The sequence below is a fragment of the Microchirus variegatus genome (genome assembly GCF_963457635.1).
Source record: "Microchirus variegatus genome assembly, chromosome: 9".
NCBI classification, from domain to species: Eukaryota; Metazoa; Chordata; class Actinopteri; order Pleuronectiformes; family Soleidae; genus Microchirus; species Microchirus variegatus.
Genome location: NC_139810.1, coordinates 27,787,337 through 27,811,998, shown reverse-complemented (window position 1 = coordinate 27,811,998; position 24,662 = coordinate 27,787,337). Strand labels below are relative to the sequence as shown.

The 24,662-nt window shown below is 39.5% G+C and overlaps 4 protein-coding genes across 4 annotated transcripts; 3 read left to right on the top strand and 1 right to left on the bottom strand.

Moving 5' to 3' along the window:
• Positions 1 to 1,646: 1,646 nt before the first annotated feature.
• On the bottom strand, positions 1,647 to 6,679 carry LOC310931375 (eukaryotic translation initiation factor 4E type 3-like). Its single transcript, XM_083894504.1, has 7 exons — positions 6,435 to 6,679; positions 5,431 to 5,503; positions 4,434 to 4,528; positions 4,292 to 4,352; positions 4,135 to 4,201; positions 3,483 to 3,638; positions 1,647 to 3,400 (listed from the first exon to the last, which is right to left on the bottom strand). The coding sequence occupies exons 1-7, from the start codon at positions 6,608 to 6,610 to the stop codon at positions 3,354 to 3,356; spliced, it is 675 nt and encodes a 224-aa protein (XP_083750630.1). The 5' UTR covers positions 6,611 to 6,679; the 3' UTR covers positions 1,647 to 3,353.
• A 1,222-nt stretch (positions 6,680 to 7,901) lies between these two features.
• LOC310931469 (serine/threonine-protein phosphatase 4 regulatory subunit 2-B-like) lies at positions 7,902 to 13,761 on the top strand. Its single transcript, XM_083894630.1, has 9 exons — positions 7,902 to 8,007; positions 8,870 to 8,951; positions 9,063 to 9,257; positions 10,038 to 10,131; positions 10,237 to 10,274; positions 10,415 to 10,489; positions 11,020 to 11,169; positions 12,256 to 12,533; positions 12,634 to 13,761. Exons 1-9 carry the CDS (start codon positions 7,974 to 7,976, stop codon positions 12,942 to 12,944), a joined length of 1,257 nt encoding a protein of 418 aa, XP_083750756.1. The 5' UTR covers positions 7,902 to 7,973; the 3' UTR covers positions 12,945 to 13,761.
• A 1,932-nt stretch (positions 13,762 to 15,693) lies between these two features.
• Positions 15,694 to 17,984, top strand: guca1b (guanylate cyclase activator 1B; the record flags this gene model as incomplete). The annotated part of the gene is made up of 4 exons (XM_083895734.1): positions 15,694 to 15,897; positions 16,437 to 16,586; positions 17,596 to 17,710; positions 17,872 to 17,984. The coding sequence occupies 4 exons, from the start codon at positions 15,694 to 15,696 to the stop codon at positions 17,982 to 17,984; spliced, it is 582 nt and encodes a 193-aa protein (XP_083751860.1).
• A 2,090-nt stretch (positions 17,985 to 20,074) lies between these two features.
• On the top strand, positions 20,075 to 22,648 carry oard1 (O-acyl-ADP-ribose deacylase 1). Its single transcript, XM_083894643.1, has 5 exons — positions 20,075 to 20,232; positions 20,364 to 20,529; positions 22,063 to 22,121; positions 22,228 to 22,340; positions 22,456 to 22,648. The coding sequence occupies exons 1-5, from the start codon at positions 20,188 to 20,190 to the stop codon at positions 22,604 to 22,606; spliced, it is 534 nt and encodes a 177-aa protein (XP_083750769.1). The 5' UTR covers positions 20,075 to 20,187; the 3' UTR covers positions 22,607 to 22,648.
• The last annotated feature ends 2,014 nt before the right edge of the window (positions 22,649 to 24,662 follow it).

Sequence of the window (24,662 nt, the reverse complement as noted above, 5' to 3'; positions counted from 1 at the left end):
ACTGTAAAGAACCCACATTATAAAACAATATACATATATAGATATATATAGAAAAGATATGCGTTACACTGCAAATAATCCTCTTAATTTTCCAACTTGCATAACAATAACTTCACAGAGGTTAAAATGAGGTGGGGCCCCTTTAGGGAGGTTTCGGGGGGGGGCTATCGGCTCGGGGCCCCAAGCAGATTGATATGATTGATACAGACAGAAATGTGAATATGTAAAGATGAACATGAACACAGACGCGAGTCGTGCAATGAATATGAATACTGTCGTGAGTAGTCGCTGAACAGCCTACATATGTGTTAAAATATAGTAAGTTATTATAGGTAATTATATAATTCAGAGATTAAAAAGACTGAATCAGATTAATTTCAGATGCACAAGATGTACAGAAGTGACAAAGCTTAGTATATGAAAATAAGAGTAGAAATATATGTACAGGGGTTGCGGTATATAACATGTACATGATGTACAATGTGTGCACTGTATGCAAATGCATGATGTATGTAAAGGGGATCTGAGTCAGTGTGGGTCTTTAAACGTATTCATGAGGCTAACAGCAGGCGGGAGGGCGGTGGGAGGTTTTATTCTGGATGAACCTTAGCCTTCATCCACATGGAATTGACTCATGAAAAACCATAAGACTTAAGAGTGGATGATGTTAGACACATTCAGGGTGCACTTTTGCATGCAATAAACCCTATCATCATTGTGATCCATCATCATGAAAGGGTCAGGTTGTTACCTCAACTAAACTAACGACTAATAGCCATACCAAGGAGAGAAAATATTATTAATTTACTTACTTTATATTCCCAAAAGCTGCATGAGCAGTTTCTTTTTGTGTACATATGTAAAGCGTACATATGTTAAAGGCTTGGTAGTCTCTACTTTATTCTACTGCCATTAAATCTAAGAATGAATGCAAATGATGGGCTCACCACTTCTGTTATGATTAGAACTGCAATGATTAATTAATGATCGATTACCAGATAAACTGTCAACTATTATAACTGATTAATACGGTGGCCTGGATGTACAAAACACAAACGCGTGTGTTTTGTGTTAGAAAACGTGGTATTTGCAAGCTGATTATCATTATTATTATTCAACTTTTTCCGAGATGTTTCCATAAAGTCAAATGGGAGAATTCTCAGTCCTGTTTTAAAGCAGATCAGATTCATGGCATTTCCTTTCCTTTTGCACCATGTAAGCTGGTGTAGCGATGACACCTTGCTGCTGCTAATCAGTAGGTAAATACTTTCCCACATGCATATACAATCAATAGTTACATAGTCCATTAAAGGCAGTTTAAATTATTTTTACAGGAAGGCTGCATTCTTATTTTGTATGTCCACAATTTGAGGAAGCCACAAGAGGGAGGTATTTTCTTTTCTAGCTATCATGAAACATTAGGTAGATATTCCTTAAAAAATGTAAGATTTTCATTCACTTCAGTCATTCAATGCTATCATCATCCAGTATAACATATTACAATATATAATATTCACTATAAAAATCCACTTGCTGAGTGGACAAATCGATACGCAAGGTGACCTTACAATCTCGGGTCTAAAAGTCCAATCCAGTACGCTGCAAACAACAAACACATTCAAATTTATATTCAAAACAGGACAGGATTGACGATACGGTGACTTTATTTTTCCAAAAACAAAAACATGTAAAAGTTCATAGAGCGTGACAAAGATAAAAGGTCAATGTGCGAAACACCAGATTACTGAGACATTCTGAACTGCTGGTAAACACAAAGCACCGTCAGTTACAAGGTCTGACATCTGAAAGTGAGCGAGTCAACGGTGTATATGTGCAAGTGGACTTTAATGCTTTATTCGTTTATTTGGCTCATCCTGCTATACGGGTTTAAAAAAAATGAAATAATACACAGACAATAAAAGTGAACTTGGCAAAAAAAAATCAGTGGAACCCATCTCTATTCCTGACTTGAGACACAGCGGCATCGTTAATACCGAGGTATTTGATTGAGGAATCATAGCAGCATTTTTAATGCAAACTCTCTGTCTCTGCAGAGTTTACCTCAAATATCTTTAGACTCTCTCACTCACGGGAAAAGTGCATTTTGTGAGCTAACAGTTCATCCCTTCTGTCTCAATAACCAAAATGCAACCTGTTACATACGGGCCAAAGGAAGAAACTTAAAGCTGAGGAGAAAAATTGTTTGGTACAGCAGAAATAAATCATCTGTGATGAACTACTTTCTTAATATCTCCCCCAAAAAAAACACACTGGGACCCTGGGACAGATAGCTGTGTCATGTCATGTGGTTATTTATAATTTCTCCTAGAGCCAATACTATCAGCGTTACAAAGCAGCGACTATCACAAGTTAATTTTTCTAACACAGGAATACGTAAAACAAATCGCTTCGACTTCATCGTCCGCATTTCTCGGTTCGTATTAAAAAGGCAGAAAAGAAACAAACTCATCACAAAAACCAACAAAAACATGAGAAACGGCTTCAAGCTTCATCAGAACATGTGTGTGTGCAGCAATCCTGCATAGTCAATCTGATGTCACACACACACACACATACAGGGAGAAATAATGTGCTCAAAAACACTGCAAATTTGCCACAAACTCTCCAGAATAGAAATGATTGCATACATTTCTCAGTATCTCCTCATACTGTGTGCACTGAGGTAATATTAACAGAACAAGAACATGATATTTTATTGACAATTCAATCTCATACTAAAGAAGAAAATTTTAAAAAATGAAATGTGCAACTTGGTGCTCATATATTAGCATTACATACTACATTATGTACGTTTCTCTTGTAGTTTTCTGGCAGTAAAGATACAAAACAAAGAGAGCGCTGACTAGAAAGGCCGTGTGATGTGTCGTTATCAGGAGAAAGCTTTGCTTTTTGGAACTAGACCTCTACTTTGCTTCAAAAAAAAAAAAAATCACATTTTGATTTGTACGCATGGCTTTGTCTGTGCTCAGGAAACTGCACAAAATATGCTATAATACAGCTAAAAAAAAAACAAAAAAACAATCGAACTGTACATGATCTGCCTTTTTGTTGCAACTGTTCACTGTGTAAAAACATACAAAAACTACCATTGTAAAAAGTAAACTAAAATTAGCTTAATTTCCAAAAATAAAATGTTATTTGGGGGGCGAAACAGAAGTGCTCAGAAGATTGGAAACTGCATCGACCACGTTTCATTGGAGGCAATTAAGATGATGCGTATGAAGCAACTATGAAATCCACCGCTTCAAAACTTGCCAATATATATTATTAAAGAGTACGAAATAAAAAGAGCAACTTTTGCCTAGCGCAAGGGTTCCAATGTACAAAATGTGCTAATGTCTCGCTCGACCTCCTTCAAAAGCGTGGTGCTCCTCGTGTGCTGAAATAAAAGCAAAGAAGGTGTTATTGTCAATCATTTAGGGGGGGAAAAAAGCACATATATATTGTTAATTTAGACTTACGTTTGTAAAACACTGCTTTGAAAGGTATTTGTGGAAGGAGCTCATAGATCTTTCCTAAGATTTTGGACTCCTCAGCACAAGAAGCTTTTCCGTTCCAGACCTGAATGACATCTTCTCGGTCTCTTACGCTGACGCTCACGCCGACTACTTCATCGTCTGCAGGAACAGCAGCAGAGTAGCACTTAGATGCATCTCAGAACCACACGTTTGTGCAGATACTATAGTGCCGATGATGGCAGTTCAACACACTCTATTTGGTGGAATTTCAGGGAATTTTGGGGTGACATTATTTTAAAAATAAAAGGTCAGGATGTGTTAAATGACTATTTCTGGTCTCTATTTGCTGGCATGTTATATAGTACAGACCTACTGTCTTTGAACAACACATATCATGGACCAGATAGAACTGGTTCACAGCCTGCATTTGGCCCGAGGACCGCAAGTCGTCCATGTGTGCTGTAAGGTACTGGGTCTATCTTTGTGATGATAATAATAATATTACGAAGGTATTAGTGGATGAAAATACCCTTAAAGGGTCCACCGTGTAATTAAATCAACTGGAACATGAATATGCTCATATATACAGACTGCCTGAGCTTTACTGATTACTGAAAATAAAATGTATTTACATAAAATATAGCAAGAAATATACCTGAGACACAATAATCACTGAACTGTTCCCCAATAATAGCCAACAGCAACTCCTTCCACACAGCAGACTGTGGAAATAAAGATTAAAAAAAAGTGAGTAAGTCAATGAATTACTTTTGAAGTATTAATATGCAAATACTTCAAAGATGAATACTTACAGTGCACTCTTTGGGTACTTTCATTTTCCAAACACCACCTTTAGCGTTGCTTTCCTCTTCCCTGTAGGCAAAATATGACACATTTCAAATAGTCTCAATCAACAACAACGCGCACGCACGTCGATCTTTGAGCTTATCTCACCAGAGCGGTTTCCTCTCTCCTCTCATCAGGTGATAACTACATCTCAGTGGTAAACTGGAGACCCCGGGTATGTTGTTGTAAACTCTCCAAAAGTTCTGCAGGCAAAGGTAAAACAAGGAAACAGATTATTTTAACCGAGTCGTTTTTCAAACACGGAGAGTGCACGTGGTCTTGTTAATTGTTGCGGTTAAGAAAATGAGGCATTAAAAAAAAAACACGTTCCTTATTGCTTTTGACCACATAAACTTCCCCTCATTAGCGAATCCTTACACAACACACACCTGGTTAGTTATTCATAAATCATGCTGGCAAACAATACAAGAAAACAGGTCAAAGTAACTTGAAAAGGCTCCAGCTGATTACTGTTGTACTGTATAGTATGTGTATATCTATATAGATATACACATGCACATGCTAATTTAATTTATTTACGCTGTTAACCTGTTATAAAGCCGTGTTACGTCAAATGCTGCGAAAACTCGGTGGAAGACGAGACGTAGACCTGGGCGATAATTCAATATCTATCTCACAATATCATTTTCTTCAACATCAATATACTAATGTTATGTTACACTATGAAAACACACTTTATGACACACATATAACCTACTATTAAATGTGTAAAATGTGTTCGTATCAAACCTGTGTTAACCAGCTCCAACTAGTTAATATGTTTATTTAAGATCCTCTTTATGTCTAAATGTGGTTCAATTGCATTGCATATTCTGAGAATGTCTTTATTCAAGTTAAGGTAATCAGAATAGGCTCTGTATACAACAGCGTCTCATTAAGACTATTGTTTAAATTGCATTAAAATATGAGTTGTCTAGGTGGTTTGTTTGAGGCCTTTTGTGTGCATATGGGAGAAAAAGCAACATCTTCGCACGCAATCTCGATTTGAGCACAAATAAGAAAATTAGCATCTGAAACGAGCCAGTGAACTCCCACTGTGTGCCTGCTGGAGCCTTTGCTCTCATGTTCGGAGCTGAGCTCTCACCTGTACGGTCTCCACTGTGTAGATTTTCTTCAAGTTTGACTCGCACTCGGCAGCCGTTGCTCCTGGTAGAGACCTGACAACAGCCAGAAGTAGTTATTTTAATAATCGGTTATTAATTCATTAGCACAAAAACAAAAACAAATACAGGGAAGTAAATATAAGTCTCTCTCAGACCTCTGAGCAGACCTGCTTCAGGTCAGAGCCGGTCTGGTGGGGGTGGGGGGGGAGGAGGGGGATCAGATGACAAATAAGCCAGTAAACAGTAAACAACTTTGACCTCATTTGAACACACCATCTTGTGACTTGAACACACTGGTTGATAATAAGGCCTGTGCCGACTATCAGGAATTGTCACTTCTGCGCGGGAGTATATCAAATCAAATCTATTTTATCTGTGTTGCCTGGCAAAAATCCCTAATCACTGGTCGCCTCTGTGGGATTTGCAATATGGGCAACAACAACAACAACAACCACAACAACAACAACAACAACAACAACAACAACAACAGAAATTGAGGAATCCTCAGTCAGTCATTCGGGTGTTTTAATGCCAAGTTCCAGCTCCATGGGAAGAAGCAGCAACAGCCACAACAACAACAACAACAACAACACTTGAGCAGTGACTCAACATGTGCTGGTGAATGGATGAATACATTATTATATAAATAAAGACATAAAATCAAAGTGATCTTGTCTGAAATCAGGGTCACTTACGATCATGTCCTTGTGTTCAGTCAAAGGCTGGAGTATGTTATGTAGGTCACTGAGAGTTGGCAGAGAAGCTTCATCAAACCCAGTATTGTTTGTTTGTTTTTTTGGATGTTTTTCAGAGATTTACCATGACATGTCACAACAGTGTCGTTGTCGATTACTATCATTATCACAGTGTATTAGTTTAAGAGAGGCCTGATAAAATCCCACCTCTCCTTATTTCCTTTGTTCTCATTAAAAGATAAGGATTCACCTCCATAACAAAGACGGATGCGCATATAGTGTGTGTTTACCTGTCGAGCCAGAAAGTCCACGGAGAGTGTAAAGGCAGATTATCGATGTCATCGTCACCGGGGATCCTTGTCAGGTCCCTGTCGCGGAGGTGGTGAATGTTGTGCTCCAGCACCAGACTCGAGCTGGACGACGGTCTTCTCAGCTGTATCGCGGGCACAGCTACGGGGACTGCCATTGTCAGGGGGTTTATCTCCAAAGAAAGACGAGTGGAAACGATTCTTCACGGTTGTCAACAGAGCCGTTGACGTTTATTTATAGGCCGATTCGGTTAAAAAAAAAAAAAAAATTGACCCCCGTTCAGCTGCTGACTCATTGGTCGCCTCACCGGTTTGCGGCGTCACAACAACAGCGGGGGTAAAAAAAACGTCACCGCCCGCTGACCCTCCTGCGACACCGCTCTCTCCAGCGGTCCAGAAGTTTCTGTAACTTCACCACCTTATCCGAATAGTCAGTGTCATTCACTAAGAAGTCACTCGGGTTATGTCTTTTCCATTATTTACATTCTTTTGTTGATTTTTGATAACAACTGAACCTCCTGAACCCTGTTTTTCTTCTTACGGATTGAACGTCAGTTAGCGTTCATGTAGGTTAATTACTGCCATCTTGTGGTGACAATCAATCGCTACAATGCACTTAAGTCAATCAATGTTTTAAGATAAAAAAAATAAATAAATGAATCACAGATAAATATTATTATAGTTATTTCTTACATCACAGAGAAATACATTGTGTAAGCTCATTTGGAAAGAAAGAATGAATACCCAAGTCATAATTATGAGATATTAAGTCACAGTAAAGTCATAATAACAAGTCATAATAATGTGATGGTGTCTCATAATTATGATATACTAAGTCATTATAACGAGATATTAAGTCATAATAAAAAGAAACTATCTCGTAAAAATGACATACTAATACATGCCTTTATGTTTTCAAAGTGGCAGAAACAAGATTCCATAATAAACATTTCTAAAACACACTAAAACGAGAAAAAAAAAAATATAAATGTCTCAAAGCATCCACAGTACCCCTAAAAAACAAATAAATTGCTTTTTATGTTTGTTTTTATTCATGTATTTTCTTGTTTGTGTTTTTTTCTGTATGTAAGATTTGTTTGAAAATAAAGCTATTAAATAAAATATCAATGTACAACATCAGTGGTACAACATTGGAACATAACTCGTGCAGTATACATACAATAACAGAATGAAAAGGGAAAATAAATATACAGATACAAAGAAAATGAAGGGGGTTAGAAAATATTTAAATGGGAAACTATGTCAATCGTTTGTTTCCAAAGCCTTCTTGTTGTTAGACTTGGAGATGTTTACGTGTAGAGGTTTTTTTTTTTTATTGGCAAATAAAGTGTCCCTCTCTTGCACTTGTTTACCTTCTTCTTCACGATGACACTCAAACGCATCTTCCTCAAACGTGATTACGTTGTCCCGCACATGCGCAGTGAATGGCACCAGCTTTGTTGAGTAGCTACCTGCTACTGCTAACTAGCAAGTATCTTCTGCCAGTGTCTGGACACAGATATGGACATCGACGGATTGTTGGACGCGTTTCAAGGCAATGCTCTTTATCACAATAAGCAATTTATTACAAAGGATTTATTTGTATTTCGATGCGCGGGGTTTAATCTGCTATGGTTGCTAACTACGATACGTGCGTTACCGTCGTAACTTAGCTTAATTACTAAAAACCGACTAGTGTTTACAGGAGGCATTCAGGGACACTGACCTCATTGTGCCTGGTTTAACTTAAGTTAGCTTTCTTTTCTCTCTGTAAGAAACAAATTGCTCAAATTTCCCCACCTTGCAATAGTTTATTCTCCAACTTAACACTGATTCAGTGATGTAAACAGCTAGCAGGGGATTGTAAACAAACAGTAAACACACTGACTTACTAACTTTTCTGATAGCTTTCCATGTAGTCAACAGAGACTTTTGTTTGACAAATTACCTGCCGGTATTTTAAAGTCTTTCAGAGCTTTGAATTAACTCCATCAAGTAAACAATTTTTTTAAGTATTTAACATAATTTAAAAGTCCTAAATGGTTCCAGGTCATGTTAACTGATTAGTTATTTTTGTTATAAACCGCTGCAAGAAAGCATCAGCAAAATGCTATGGAACTGTAGTCTCCTCGACTTTTCTGTCATAATTTGACAGCTCTCTATACTATGCTTGTTTAAAAAATAGTAATTATTTGGTATTGGATTTATTTAAATACATTTGAAAGAGTTATATTTTCTAATATCTAAAATATTTTAATATCATCCGTGTTTTTTCCCCCTGAATATTTTCCATACTACATTATTGTCAAATGTTGATATGTATCTTTGTTTGTTTGGTTAGATTTGTGTCAGACAACTGTGCTATTTCAAGTGTTTCCCCCATCATTAAACAATTCTTCTGTTCCTTCATGTGGCAGATTTTGACAAGAAAGGGAAGAAAGAGACCTGTCCTGTACTAGAGCAATTCCTCTGTCATGTTGCCAAGACGGGGCAGCCACTGTGAGTAGCAACAAGAGGCTGACGTTTAGCCTGAAACTGTATAATTAATCTCTCCTGCCACTGAAATGTCTTGGTATCTGTATGTTCAAGATGATTTTTACTTTCATTTAGACTGGCGTCTCCAATATCTTCCAGGATCTCATGGTCCCAGTTCAAAAGCTACTTCATGTTTAAGCTGGAAACAGTCATGGATGATTTCCATGCGTCTATGCCAGAACAGAGAGGACTGCATAATCCCAATGTAGAGTATATTCCCTACGAAGAGATGAAGACGAGAATCTTAAAAATAGTCGATGGATACAATGGGTGAGTATAGCTGGTAATAATACACTTTGCATATTACAAACATCACGTTAGTTTTTTTTTTGAGTATGTAATTAAGTAAATGATCTCAATGTATCCTCAGTGTTATAAGTGGCTTCATACCTGTACTTAAAGCTGTCCACTGTGATCAGAACCCAAGATACATGTCAATAGATGGTACACTTTGTTTTCATTTAAAGTGAAGATGGGGGGGGGGGGGATAGCTGCTATGCGCCAAGATGCCAAAAAAGACAGGGACAGGTTAACGGGAGAGCATTTTACCTGATCACCAAAGCTAGGACGACAGAAACACACTCAAAGTGAGTGTAGAAGACCCATAGGCAACAGATTCTGCTTTTATAGTATCATCATGCAGGTGAAGGTGACGCTAAAGTTGGCATCCAGAGATTCGCAGATTCAAATCTTACTTCCTGAGACACACTAAGATGTTGATTTGATTTATTCAGTTGGACAAATTTAGATGCATTCAGGCTGTCAGGTTCTGCGATACAATGCTCGATCTCTGCGGATTTAAAGTGCCTGGTGAACTCTTAAAGCTTGAAACTGGCGCTGCTGCAATTTGTTTTTCAGAAGCTTTTCCTGCCAACATGGCAGGTTGAGCAAACCGAGTCACGTGAGTGACATCCGGATCTATCCCAGGTATAACCACGCATAGATCGAATCCCAACTAACGAGGCTTTTTTCCCCCCCACCCATTCAGCTCTGCTGCTGCCAGTTTGGGGATTAATTATTTCTAAATATATTGCTTGATATATTCGCCAGAATCCCATTCACCATTCAGCGTCTGTGTGAACTGCTGATGGACCCGAAGCGTAACTACACAGGAACAGACAAGTTTCTCAGGGGTTTGGAGAAGGTGAGATTCCTATACTAATGCATTTAATATAAGCTACATTCATATAAGTACTGATGGACTTGACCTTTCATGGCTATAAAATGATTTGCTGTTAATGTCTTGCAGAATGTCATGGTGGTCAGCTGCGTGTATCCCACCTCAGAGTAAGAACCTCTCCATTTTTATCCACCCCCCTCGCTACTATTACCACTTCTCCTGCACGTTGACAGCCCCCCCTTTGTTCACACATACAAAGTTACACTTAACAGTGTGCTGTTTTTATGTGTTTCTACTTCTTTTGAAGGAAAAATGCGGCATCCAGTTTAAACAGAATGAATGGAGTGATGTTTCGTGGTAACTCTTCCCTATATTTAGACAGGTGGGAGTCACATACTTGTCAGTAATTGACTTCAGCAAATTTAAGCTACCTCTTACGCAGGAATGTGGCATTTGAATGAATTTAGAGCACAATGACAAAAGACAGTCAGGGTATAAGGACAACTGTCAGTTTGGCTCTGAAGCTGTTTTTTATATTGATTGACTTGTTTATTTAAATGTCATGTACTCAATAGTACCCAGTAAATAAAGATAGAAAGATGACCACATAGCATCTAACAATATACACATTCACAATTTGATAATGATAGTTCTCCAGGAAAGTAACAGCAACAAGAGTTGGATGCAATGTCTCTTTATTAATAAGCATACATTTTCTATAATTCTATAAATCAGGGTTCTTCCCCTGGTCTTATTCAAACAAATTTTTCTCTGGGCAGGCGAGCAGAAAATGAAATTCATCCTCAACCACATTCAAATCGCATACACACTGCTCTCAATACCATAATGTCTGCCTGTTTCAGTGGAAGGGTATAAGAACTGAAATTCTGACCATATATTCTTCTATCGCAGTCGAAATATAAATGGACCCAGCACACCAAAACCACTCCACAGACCAAAGTTGTCATGGTCAAGTTCGCATTCGACCAATGGCCTCCCAGACGGTCCAGCGAGCAAAGAGCCAGAACCAAGCACAGAAGAGAACGAGGAGCACCACATCAGGTAATTAAAAACGTCACACTGTGGACAATGTTTACAATAGGGTGATATACAGAAAGTTCTCTAGCGCGTTGTGATCTGATTCATTCCTACTGTACTTTTTGCCTTGCCACAAAAAGACCCGGGTTCACAAGATGGTCCCTACGAGGACTTTTGGTCATGTCAAACAACATGGTAATATCAAGTTCTTTTAGTGAAACGGGGTGAATTCAAATGGCAATTTTACTTTTTCAAATAGCTTAAATGAAAATGCGGTGTAAAATGTGATAAAAAATATGTATGTATGTATTTAGTGCTATCAAACGTTAACGCTTTAACGCATGACACGTTTCCATGACGACTGACCGGAAAAAGACGTGCATGACGTCATGTTTACGTGACTCCCGATTGTTTAAAAATGAGTCTCTAAAGTAACGCTAACCTTTAAAAACAGAGGCACACATACGCAGTGCACAGGTACGCTGGTTATTTGAAGCGCTGCTCTTTTCATTTAATAAACAGACCGCTCCAGTTCGACTGTAGGCGCGCTAACCGCCACTAAAAGGAGCTAACGGAGCTAACTGGTAAACGAATGTCATGGAATGGAAACGTGTCACGCGTTAACGCGCGTTAATAATAAATAGACACTGTTAACTGATTGTTTCTGTTTAGAACCGGGGGGTTTACTATTTACATTGAACACAACACACAGGCTATTGAAGCTATCCATGGTGGATGCTATCCTTTTACTTCACAACAACAACTCAAAATAAACCGCAAAGGTTGGATGATTAAAATAGTTATCAGTGGTTACAGTTCAACAAGAGTTAATGAAGAAGAATTGATTGCCATTATTATGCTCATAAATGCTGGTGATAATTCATAAGGTGTGAGAATTGTGTGTATGGAGGTTAGTAGTTGCTGCCGCCTCCTGGATGCAATGATAACTTTCGACGTTTGCCACAACCATAAATAACCAGTTAAACCTCACTGCAAAGTGTTTTTTGCTTCAATGCAACAACACACATGTTCAGTGTGAATACACAAATTCAAAGACCGTTGGTTTAAGTGTCGATGAACTAATAACCTGCGTGTTTGTCGTCACTGCAGTGATTCTTCACTATCGGAAGGTGAAATGTCGCCAAACAGCGGGGTAAAAAACAAACACCCGGAGGAGGAGGACGACAGTTCTGATTCTGAAGAGCACCAAGTCAAGAGGCTCAAGTTTGACGAACAGGAAGAGGAGGAAACGGAAACGGAAGAGAAAGAGTCGGCGGCGTCTTGTAAAATGTCAGAGAGCTCGTCAGAGATGCCCGACTCTTCACAAGACTCTTGTGGTCAAGAGTGCCAAAGTGGCCAAACATCTTGTGACACGACTTGTGATGATGGTAAGCATGTGTGTTTTACGTCACATGCCTGTCTATAAATGTTCTCCAAATATGAATCGACCAATATATTTCGTTCAACGTTGTTCGCTTTGGTCCACAGAGCCCAGCAGCACAAGGACGGAAACGCCCGAAAGGGAGGGAGAGGCGTCCGCGACGGAAGACGTCCACAGTTCACAGGAGAGTGACGACACTGTGGACCCGCCCGTCCCGTCAGAGAAGAGCACAAGCTTTGAGCAGGACAATGTTGAGGAGAGGAGCGGCAGCGGCAGCGGCGACGGTGACGGTGAGGATCTGTCCAGCAACAAGCAGCTTCCCTCTTCTGGTGGTAGTTCACCAGAGCTGTCAGCAGAGGGCGATGCTGACAACTCAAACATCACAGAGACTGCAAAAGAGCCTGGGGAACATGACTAACATGAAGCCCTAGCCTGCAAACAGACTATTTTTTACACTGTATGATGCCACACAAAGGGTATATCTGTAGCACTGTGGACCTTTAGGACCAGGACTGATGTGGACTCTGAGATTCCTCACCAAAGGATCTTTTTGTCCTCTTAGAGTTTCAATTTGCCTGTTAATTAAATTAGAAGGAAAAGGAAGACTATGGACTATATATTTTTTAACTCTTGTCTAAAAGGTTTTCTAATATTCCCTCCCCCCCCCCCCGTGATTTTTATACCTGAGCGTTTTAATTTAATCTAATGTATTCTCTGATTTCTTAATTCAATAATCATTGAGCATTTGCTTCCATGGAGATGCATATGACTGTGTGAATTATGTTTTTACCTTGACCTAGTTGTTTTTTGACCATCTCGCTCGCTCTCTGCTATTAAGAATGCAAAACAAAACTTGACCGATGTTTGCGCTTTTTTTTTTGTATGATGCATATACCATAACATACTGAATGTATGTTACATTTGTTTAAATTGACCCTTTTTAACATCATGTGATAAACATAGTTTTGCTTTGTTACTGTATGAAGACAATATTAGCATACAATACAGTAGTTGTAGGTGAAATAGAGTATTGTTTTTGGCTGTCTCTGCATCAGATCTAGTCCTGAGAACACGCGGTACTTTTACATTTCATGTCACGTCACGCCCGAGTTGTATAGCTGTCCCTTTTGATAGCAAGGATTTTTACAGTACGTGTCTGTATATCAGTTTTTGTAGACTTGTAATAACTCGTGTCCACTGCCTTCATAACACTGATAACCGCTGGAAATTGAATGCTTGAGCTTGTATCATAGTATTCATGGGAAAGCAATAAATGTTAAAACCTAATGTAATGCAGTTGGCTCAATTTATCTCAAATAGAGCAACAAATGTGGACAGTGTGAATTCAGGGAATTACTTTTTTTTTTTTGTGCCGTGTTATCTTGCTTTTGCATTCTGAAGAGCCAGATACTGCCCTCAGGAATTGATTAAGACCACAATGGTGACCAAAAATTGAGCTAAAAGAGAACTAAAGGTTATTCAGGAAGGCAAAACAAACGTGTTAATATGCCACTGTTTTGTTACCATGTATGTGGTGATGTTTTAATGATGTGTATCGCCATTTTTATTTGTTTGTATAATGTGTTAACTTGCTTATCTTCGATTATTAGATACTAAATCTTACTTTTAAATGTTTATATTACCATGCCATTACCATTACCACACGGTGTTGTTATTTCACTGAGAGAGCAGAGGAACCGATGTGTGTACCGTGTTTTAAAATAGTAGGGTCTTATTATTTTTTCCCCACCATCGAGCACCGGAGAACAGACCTGTTTATTGGAGGAACCAAATTATGGGTTCGATTTAGAACATCCCCTGTGTAATAATAGAAGCCGTGATTCATTTTAATCTATGAGGATAACGTCCAGTCTCTGCTCAGATGGCATTGGCACTTCTTCTAAGCTAAGATTAACACTGACCCTGTTGTCAGCAGATATCCTTGGGCCAGGCCAAGCCTTCACCTGTAAACCGTGACTCTTTTACCCAAGAAACTATGCTTCAACCCCCCCCGAATGCTTCTGATGTAATTTAATGTCCGTCCTAAGTGAATTTAAAAACACCGCTCATTATAGGCCTCTGTGAGACTGAGGCAGACATGTAAACAGTAATCGTGTTAGCTGTAAATAACCTGGTGCCAGAAGGTCAGAGCTTGAGATGATTCATCAGAGCCGTCAGAAACATCCTGGAATGATGAGTTAAAGGAGTGCACCAGTAACGGAGAAATTCAAATTTCATCCGATTTTGAGGACACACGAGACGCCTCATTAAATAATAAGTCAGTCTTGCATAGCCCACGATTCCCGTCACGCAAGTCAAAATGGCATGATCCGAACAGAGCCTCTTGTTTTGCACGTTTTTATTGCCATTGTACATTTGAGTAATTACATTTCATTTCTCTCAGCAGCACGAAAGACATCGCTGTCTGTGAACCCCTGTGAAAACTAATATGACATTTATATAAAATATATATATATTTATTTTATCTAAGAAATTCCAAATCTGAATCGCAGGTCAAAAATGTGTAAAAATATGTATATAGATAAAGAGTAAATTAACAGTTGAAAATGTACAGTCGTGTCATTTCCACCATTTCACTTTTAATTTTTATCGGCTTTTTATTCCATTTATTATTTGTATTTACTTAAGTTGACGCTTCCCATTTGACATTATCTTAATGCCTTTCATCACAGATATATGTTATGCTTTTACGCACAAATAGAATAAATCTTTATTGTCCACCGAGGTCAAAAAATTGTCTTTTGCTCACCAATTATTGACGACAAATCAACTGAACTGCAAAACAAGACCCAAAACGACAATAAAATCAGCAAAATCATCTATATATAGATGTACTTATCATAAGTGGATGTTTTCTGAATGTTAAACATACAGAACATTATTGTTATTATTACTATAGATAGAATAAAGGGCACAGGGAAATCCTTTAATGATGTGTCTGCGGTCTAATTGATTCCGACACGTTACTATTTCCATTTCTAATCCCTCATCATGTGATGATCCATAACGGACTTTCAGAGGGGATGTCGCATTAACCTGAGGAGTGAAATGTATACTTGTAAACAAGACGTAGTGTAGTTGGCCGTCTGTGATGTGAGGAATAATTCGAGGTTTGCAGCTCGTCGTAGAAATACATCGTTTCCGCGATGGGTCAACGCCTGAGCGAGGACAGCGACCAAGACAAGGAGATTGACGTGGCAGAGCTGCAGGAATGGTACAAGAAGTTTGTCGTGGAATGCCCGAGTGGGACCCTCTTCATGCACGAGTTCAAGAGCTTTTTTGGCGTCACCGAGAACCAGGCGGCGGCGGATTACATCGAGAACATGTTTCGAGCTTTTGACAAGAATGGAGTGAGTACCAAGATCATTTGTCTCATTGTATTCTGCCTCAGTGAAATCTAACATTTGCTGGTTTTTCTTAGTCGTCTATTAAAATATTGAGTGTCCTTGCCCTGGGAAATTGTATATTTACAATAGTTACAACATATTTCTGAAAGAGGCAATTAAAAGTTTAAGCCACACAATGTTTTCTAGTTAGAGAATTACTATCTGCTATATAACAAAAAAGACATTAAATGATTAATGAAGTATCTTTTTACAAAACATATTATTGAACAATATTATGGCATGTGCGTTACAACTTACAGATCACAGTGGATCTAACAAGCCACAAAACATTTTGCCACTGTCATCTGGAACTGAATAATACAGTATTTCACATCATACTGTCAAATTTTCACAAATTCATCCCGTGGGCCCGGATTGGACCCCTCTGGTGAGCTGGTTCTGGTCCGCGGGCCGTGCGTTTGACACCCCCTGCATTAAAGTATCACACAGTCAAAACCGTCTCTTCTCTTCTCGTCTGAACTCTTTCTCCCGACGTTTCGCAGGACAACACCATCGATTTCCTGGAGTATGTGGCGGCGTTGAACTTGGTCCTGAGAGGGAAACTGGAGCACAAACTGAAATGGACGTTCAAAATGTACGACAAAGACGGAAGTGGGTGCATCGATAAAGTGGAGCTTCTGGAAATTGTGGAGGTGATATTTGCCGCTTTAATGTCACTATATGCGCTATTGGGGGGCTTTAAAGGGCCACTTCACCCCAAAAAAATATACAGTGGATCTGAAATACATAATTCAAACAGAGGAAGTTGAGATAGAAAATAAATAAATAAATAAAATTGACAAAACGTCACTTCCTTCAAAGAAAATAAAAGCCCTGCACTTCTCTTCACCAATTTTCTGTCAAAGAAATGGGTGAAACAGCCCTTTAAAGACATATTATGCAAAATCAACTTTTTAATCATTTAGATCCTTATATTTGGGACTCTGGAGGTCCTATCACTCGGCAAAGTGTGAAAAAAGATGACTCAGTCAAGTTTTTGTGGTCCTCCTCAGTCTAAGTACAGGAGATGAAACACACGATGTTGACTTCTGCGCTCACTGGGACGCCACAATGCGCTAAATTCCTGGAATCGTTGTCTCGCGGAATTCAGCTTTGTCTGTAAAACACGCAAGAGTGCTGGCGAGGGCAAAGGTATCCGAAAACCGAAAGTCCGCAAAATCCGCGAAAGGTTCTATTCTTGGCTCCACAGTGCAGCACAGAGTTCTACACAAACTTCCAGCCTCAGAGGATTTATCTGTCCAGTGGATACATGTTATATATGACGGCAATGTGCCTGCTAGAGCCTGCAAATGATCACTTTTCCAAACGCTAACTGCTGTAAGCTCCCAGTAGCCTCTGTGGCTGATGTCATTTCCTGTCCCTTAAGTTTCGTTTTACTTTTTTTTAAGGTGGACCTTTAAGGTGGACCTAAAGAGATACTACTAAAGCGAGCGTTCTGAACAGGGCTGTTTTGTCAGGGTGATTAAACTGCTGTGGTGATTCATTCTAATGGTATTTTGACCAAAGCATGTCACAGACATGTTCATTAGGACAGGGAACTAGGTTAACTTAGAGAAATCGGGTATAATATGTCCCCTTTAACACATTTTGAGGAGTATATAAAAGATCATATTCCTAACAATCTTTTCCTGTCACCCTCAGTCTATTTATCGACTGAAGAAAGCCTGCCACGGCGAGCTGGACGAAGAGTGCAATCTCCTGACCCCAGATCAAGTGGTTGATCGGATATTTGAGCTGGTTGATGAAAATGGAGATGGTGAGTGGCTGTTTTTTTTTGCTTTTTCTCATTTAAAATGGCAGCGTCTGACCTTTTGGTGGTTAGAGGATCAGCTTCCTATCAAAGTTTCACATTTCTGAATAGACAAACGTACAGTGAAATGGGTTCAAAAAAGAAAAATGTTGTCCTTCATCACTCAGGGGAGCTGTCTCTGGACGAGTTCATCGACGGAGCGCGGCGGGACAAGTGGGTGATGAAGATGCTGCAGATGGACGTCAACCCCGGAGATTGGCTCTCCACCGAGCGGAGATGAACTCCAGCTGATAAAGAACTCCTCAGGCCGAGGCACAAACTGTGTGTAAACCATGCCGGAACTCCTCGCATTCTCATATCGTATTATGTGGAAGGAAACAGCACAGTAGTCACCGCGGTGTTGTAATATACAGCGCTGTGCAAGATTTTGCTTTTATCATTTCCACAATGCTATATATATTTTCTGTTTATTGATTATGGTTGACATTTAAAGTGACACAATGTAGGATTTCAACCTTTATATCATATAAAGGTCTCCAAGATGATAACTTACTTCTGGTTTTGATTCACAAAAAAGAACCACAATATTCTACTTTATGGCCACGCACACACATAATTAGAAAATAATAGAATACCACTGCACTAATTGCACTAAAATCACATAAAAACCATAATAAAAAGACATTAAAATCATTTAAAATACCAGTATATTTTAAAATAGGAGTAAAAAGTAGTTTGGTCACAAAGGATTATTTCTTTTTTTTTAAAAAACCTTTGGCCAAGCGGACAGAGTATAGCGCCTCCTGGACTTCAGAAAGTGGATGTGAGCTGTCAGCCAATAATTTTCTGGCTTTCTTTTCTTTCTTTGGCTCAGAGGCTTTTGTGGTTTTCCGCACAATTTCGCTCACCAAGGATACACCATCCTGTTTAATTTCTCATTTGCACTCTGCAAGTTACAGTAAGTGACCACAACCAGGCAAGTGAGCAGACTCTCAATATGTGTGATATACGCAAGTTCCAGTGCTCTGGGAATTAACCCCCCAAGACAGCTCAATGTTTGCTGTGAATATCTCTTTAAAAACTAAATTTCTGGTTTAGTTTTCCATCCATCCATCTGCTTCTGCTTTATCCTCCAAATGAGGGTTGCAGGGGTTGCTGGTGCCAATCCGTAGAGGGGCAAAAGTTGGTGTACACCCTGGACAGGTCAATTTAGAGTAGCCAATTTAAAAATAAAACAATATAACCACATTTATGTAGAATGCTATAACATAGACTACTCTACCTGCTCTGAAAACATGGTTGTCCTGCACGTATGAACAACACCGTTTTCCAACTCTGGGGGGAACCAGAGAGCAAATCCTACATTGTGTTACTTTAATAAAGTTATGTAGCACAAATAGTTTTGATATTGTTGATCATTGCCCACGACGTTGAAATGTTATCTGTATTCTATAGCTGCTATATAAGGTAAAGTATAAGGTGTATTGTCTATGTTTCTTTGTCATAAGTGAGTAAAACAAGTTATTCAATAAACATTTTTACAGCCCCTACACTCACCTGCTGGTGTGTTTTCACTTTTAGACGATGATTGAATTACACTGCTTGGTTTCTTGTGTTTGAAAACCACAAATATTAAAATGTGTCATACTAATATCAGTGATGGATGACTTTTGCAAACTCCTATGATGTTTCTCACATATCATTATGGTTAGTGCTTTGATCCTTAATTTACATCCTGTTCTGTTTTACTCCTATTGAAAGCTATTTCAGGTATCGATACAAGGCAGACTGATTTGAGTGGTTCATAATATGTCATATGAATATTAATAGTTAAAAGAAAAAAAAATCTTCCAATAGCTGTATCTCATAATTTCTACAAATATTTTTTATTTATTTTAATGCTTCATTTTACGCTACTGTTTTTTAAATTATTTTAATTGGTTTAATTCTGTGAAGCACTTTGAGTTGCATTGCCTTGTATGAAAAGTGCCATTTAAATAAAGTTCAATTGATTGATCAAGTAATTAAATTATTAATTGTTATTGTACAATGTAACGTAATAATAATAATAATAATAATAATAATAATAATGCATTATATTTGAAGGCGCCTTTCATGACACTCAAGGTCACCGTACAACAACAATGTACTTTATTTCTAAAAAACACACAATAATAAAAGAGTGAATTATTATAATACAACGATTAAAACAACTTATATATCTTGCAGTCCTTCAAAATGATCACGAAGTGTTCTTATACATTCAGTCTGGGGCCCCTGATTTGCCTGCGGTGACGTGTTGTTATTAGTACTCCAACACGCTAGGTGGCAGTAGTGTGCTGTAAACCGGAACACGGAAGAAGAAGACAAACCGCCGAGGGAGAGCGTCTTCTGTCAAATCACACATGCTACATTTCCTACGAGCTAGTTGCTAACATAACTTCTCTACAGACACGGCCGAGTTTGTCTCCTCGTTGTGGACAATGTCCTGCGAGGCTGTCGAGCCGCTGCCCACAGACGAGCCTGAGGTAAAGCGAGCACTTTAAACACACGAGTGTGTTTCTGGTTCGATGTTTGTTTCTGCACTTGTTGTTGTCGTCGGCGGCGGCGGCGGCGGCGATTTAGTGTAACGCGTCCTCTTGCTCCCCCTGTCGGCCAGTCAGCAGAAAACAGCTGGAGCCTCAGCTATGTCACGGGGAACCTGTTCTCCGGTCCACAGGACGAGGCTTTGGCTCACTGCATCAGCGAGGACTGCCGCATGGGGGCGGGCATCGCGGTGCTGTTCAAGCGGAAGTTCGGAGGAGAAGCAGAGTTAAAGGAACAGAGTGAGTCAGCCCTGTTATTAAATATTCATTAGGAGAGAGAGACGTGGCTTATTTTTGGTGGTACTGATTCCCCCAGGCAGGAAGTCATTTTTTAATAAGTCATGCAACAACAAAAAAAAAAGCAAATTCGTTCTTTGTTTCATTGTGTTTCATGGCCATCGTTGTGTTGATGGAGTAGAAATCAAATCATAATTTAATTAGGCCATTTTAACTAATGAAGTGGAAATAGGTGGAGAGGACATTTATGTTTCTGAGAACAACACTATGGTGTGAGTAAAATGAGGTACAGCAATCAGCCAATTACCCCTAATTCTCACCTGTTTGTTCTATGTTTGAGCTATATATATTACGTTTTTATTGCACCTAATTTAAAGGTGCATTATGTAATAAATCTAAAGCAACTGGCCATAAAATCCTCCTAATATGTCACAGAGACTCAGGAATAATGTTCATATAACAAACTGAACTCACCAACAACAAGAGTACAGCTTTGCATTAAAAAAATATTTTGCAGACTGCAAGTCATGTTTATGTGTTGAAATCATGTTTTGGCATGTGGCGCCACCTACCGCCGTCTACCAATCATTGCAGTCAGTAGAGTCTCAGCTGCCGAGCGACCACGGGTTGCCAGTTGGGTCAAAACAACACGACCTAAAAGACCTCGGTATTTTGAATTTGAATGTAGTAACTGTTTTTGGCCACATTCTTTCACATTTCTTTAAATACATTTTAGATTCCATACTAAGGATGAATGATTTTGAATAAATATCTAATTGTGAGTATTATCATATCATATCATCATATTCTCTTTCATGATTAACATATTTAAAATGATTCCTGTGAGAAACTAAGATGTTTTCGTCAGCCTGTAGAGTACGATGTGTGCAGGTCAGGACAATATTTTAAACTAAAATGGTACTCAACTATTGAGTTGAATTGAAGTATTTTTACTTAATATTAAGTGAAAACTGTATTCATGTCATACTTGGAATTAAATGTTCTAATAATCCCCCCTTAAATCTGCATGAGTATATTTTTTGTGTCGGTGCATGTGCACTTAACACAGAGTGAAACTACTCTGTCGTGATTGAATTAACTTGGAGCTGATGTTCTGGAACTGGAAACTCCGAGATTCTCATCTGAGGGTTCGGTGAGACTCTTGAGTTTGTCGAACCTAACTCTCTGAAAGCGACTCCAGCTCGCCCTGTGTGCCTGTGCTCGTGTCCTCTCCGTCTTGTTTTCCTGCCAAAACAGCATGACAACATTAAAAAACATTCTTAATGTCTTATGCTTCATTTAGTGCACATTTATCGAACATTCATGCTGACAAATCTCCATTAGAGCTTATAATAAACATCTGTGGGTTGAAAACATTTGGGGTGTTTTTTTTGTGTGTGTGTGTGTGTGCTGCACACATTGTGTTCAACTGTGGGGCAGGTTGAAGAAGCTTTAAAGCTAATTGTGTTTGTGATTTATATCGTGTTTAATATTCTTGTTCTTATAAGGGTTATTCTGTCCTTTATGGTCAAACAGAAAGGACGACGGGAGAATGCGCCGTGCTGAAAAAAGACGGACGTTTTGTCTACTATCTGGTAAAGAAGAAACAGTTAATTTCAAATGAAAAATTTACGTATAAAATTTTAGTTCTAATAATAATAATAATAATAATAACAATAACAATGTCACTGTATATTGCAGATCACAAAGAAAAAAGCAAGCCAAAAACCCACCTATGACAGCCTGAGGCTGAGCCTGGAGGACATGAGGTCACACTGTGTAGAGAACGGAGTGACAAAAATATCCATGCCTCGGTTTGTATTCATCTCCCCTTGTCATTCATTTTAATTATTATATATGTATATATATGTGTACATATATACATATATATGTGTATATATGTATGTATCATTTTGTCTCTTCTGACAGCATTGGCTGTGGCCTGGATCGACTGGAGTGGACTCGAGTGTCTGTGATACTGGAGCAGGTGTTCAAACACACAAACGTCTCCGTCACAGTCTACAGCCTTCCAGTGAAAGCGGAGTCCGCGGTGATGCAGGAAAACAGGCGCCGCCGATAGATGTAAATGTTTGGTTATTGTAATAATTGCGTCATTTTTTTGCACTTTTCTGTTATCTGTTATGTCCGCAGAGTGTGCGGACTTGTCTTTCAGCGAGCGAATAAATACGTTCTGTGCACATCAAAGTCAGCTCAGCCCTCGTGATCTTCTCCTATTTTTATTGGACGTGAATTAAGTTTTTATTCTTCTCAGGATACTGAGCCTAAAATATCAAGTAACTCTTTGTTTGCCCGTTCGTCCACTCGGCAGTTAACGCTGTTGGTTTAGCAAACTGTGTGTTTGCATTTCTTTCTGGGCGTGATATAACTTTGAGAGTCTCTGCAGATGGTTTGGATGTTGTCTGGTCCGTTATTGATCTTTCTAATTGGGTATTGTACTTTAATGCAGCTGGGACACCACTGACGTGCTGGATGCGAGTTAAAAAAAACAAATGGGCAGGGGAGTCTGACACCACAAAGTCAATCCCACACGTCCATTTCCTCTTGCACCATCATGCAAGAAAGCCTTTTAACGCAACACAGAGCTGGAGTGGATAGCCGAGAACTAAAATCTCTCATTCATGTATTTAACTGTTGGAATTAAATAATCTCGCTAAAGGTTGCCCAATTTAACTGTTGGACAACATGTGCTTCAAGTGAGAGTGATTAGCATAAACCTCGGCAGCACTGAGACAGTTTGAAACGGGCTCAGTGTTTCGCCGTCTGTGACCCTCCCTCTCTCCTTTGGGGCACTTTCAATAATTCATGAGGAAAAAAGGCATTAACCGCTGCGGCTGCCTGCCCATTCTCCCTCGTATATCCAGGCAGGCGGGATCGACTGTACTCACGGCGTCACTGCAACCGCCAACCCCCGCTCTACCCTTCCCTTCCCTTCCCTTCCCTTCCCTTCCCATCCCATCCCATCCCCCTCCATGCCTGGCAATTAGACTCCACACTGCAGCAGAGCCACCTAGCTGCTCTGCAGTGAGTGCAGGGAAATCGCCTTTCGTATGACCTGCTGTCACACCTCCACGTGCTGCAGCTGGTGGAGTGTGTGTGTGCGCCCAAATCTGCCCTCACCCCACCTAGTACCCAACCCCCCCCACACACACACTCTTTGTTCCCAGCCTCTGCTTCTGTCCCACTGCGGTCCACTGATTCCTGTTGGATGCTCTCCTTCCTTTTTTTTCTTCCCAGATACTCTACCACCCCCCCCCCCATACCCTCTGTCCTCCATTCTTTTTTTCCCCCCTTTGCACGATGTGTATGAAATTGCCGAGCTCAGCATTCTTCTCCACGGGCACTTACTGAAAAAAAGAAAAAAAAAAAAAAGAGAAAGGGAGACAGAGGGATGAGCTGGGCAGGCAGGCAGGTTTCTGGTGCACCATATAACTGTCCCCTTCCAATTAAAGAAGAGAGCTTATGTTATTGAAGAGCAGCTTAGCCAATCAGGACGCAGTGCAGGCAAAGACGGGGAGGAAAAAAAAGCAGCAGAGCGAGTGGGCAAGAGGAAGGGGGGGAAAACTGCAGTGTGTGTGTGTGTGTGTGTGCGCGCGTGAGTGTGTGTAGTTTTTATCCCTCCCCTGAGCAGATCTTTATCAATTCTGGTACTCCAGTATTGGGGTGCATTTCAATGAGTGTCTGTGTGTGTACATGTGGCAGAGTTGACAGGAGGACAGAGTAAAAGGTGTGTCCTGAGGGGCTGTGGTATGGACCCCCTGACTTATTGATCCTTCAAACTGGAAATAAGAGAAAGTAAGAGGAGATTGATTCTTTTTCTCTCTATCTCAAAGTGTCTCGGAGCCTGTGGAGAAACGGAGGAAGAGCTCGGCGTCCAGGAAAGAGCGACCTGCACGGAAGGTAAGCAGCTATGCTCTCCTCATACCACTGGCATGCTGGTTGTTTTTATTTATTTTTTTTACACTTCTGAAGTTGTTTCTTTCGCTGGATTTGTCAGTGTATCCACCCATTTTTATGTCTAAGAACATTTGAAGGTTCACATGGATATGTATGAATATATTTTTTACATCATGAATACATGGCTAAAAAAAAAAAAAAAAAAAAAAGCCAAGGGAGAG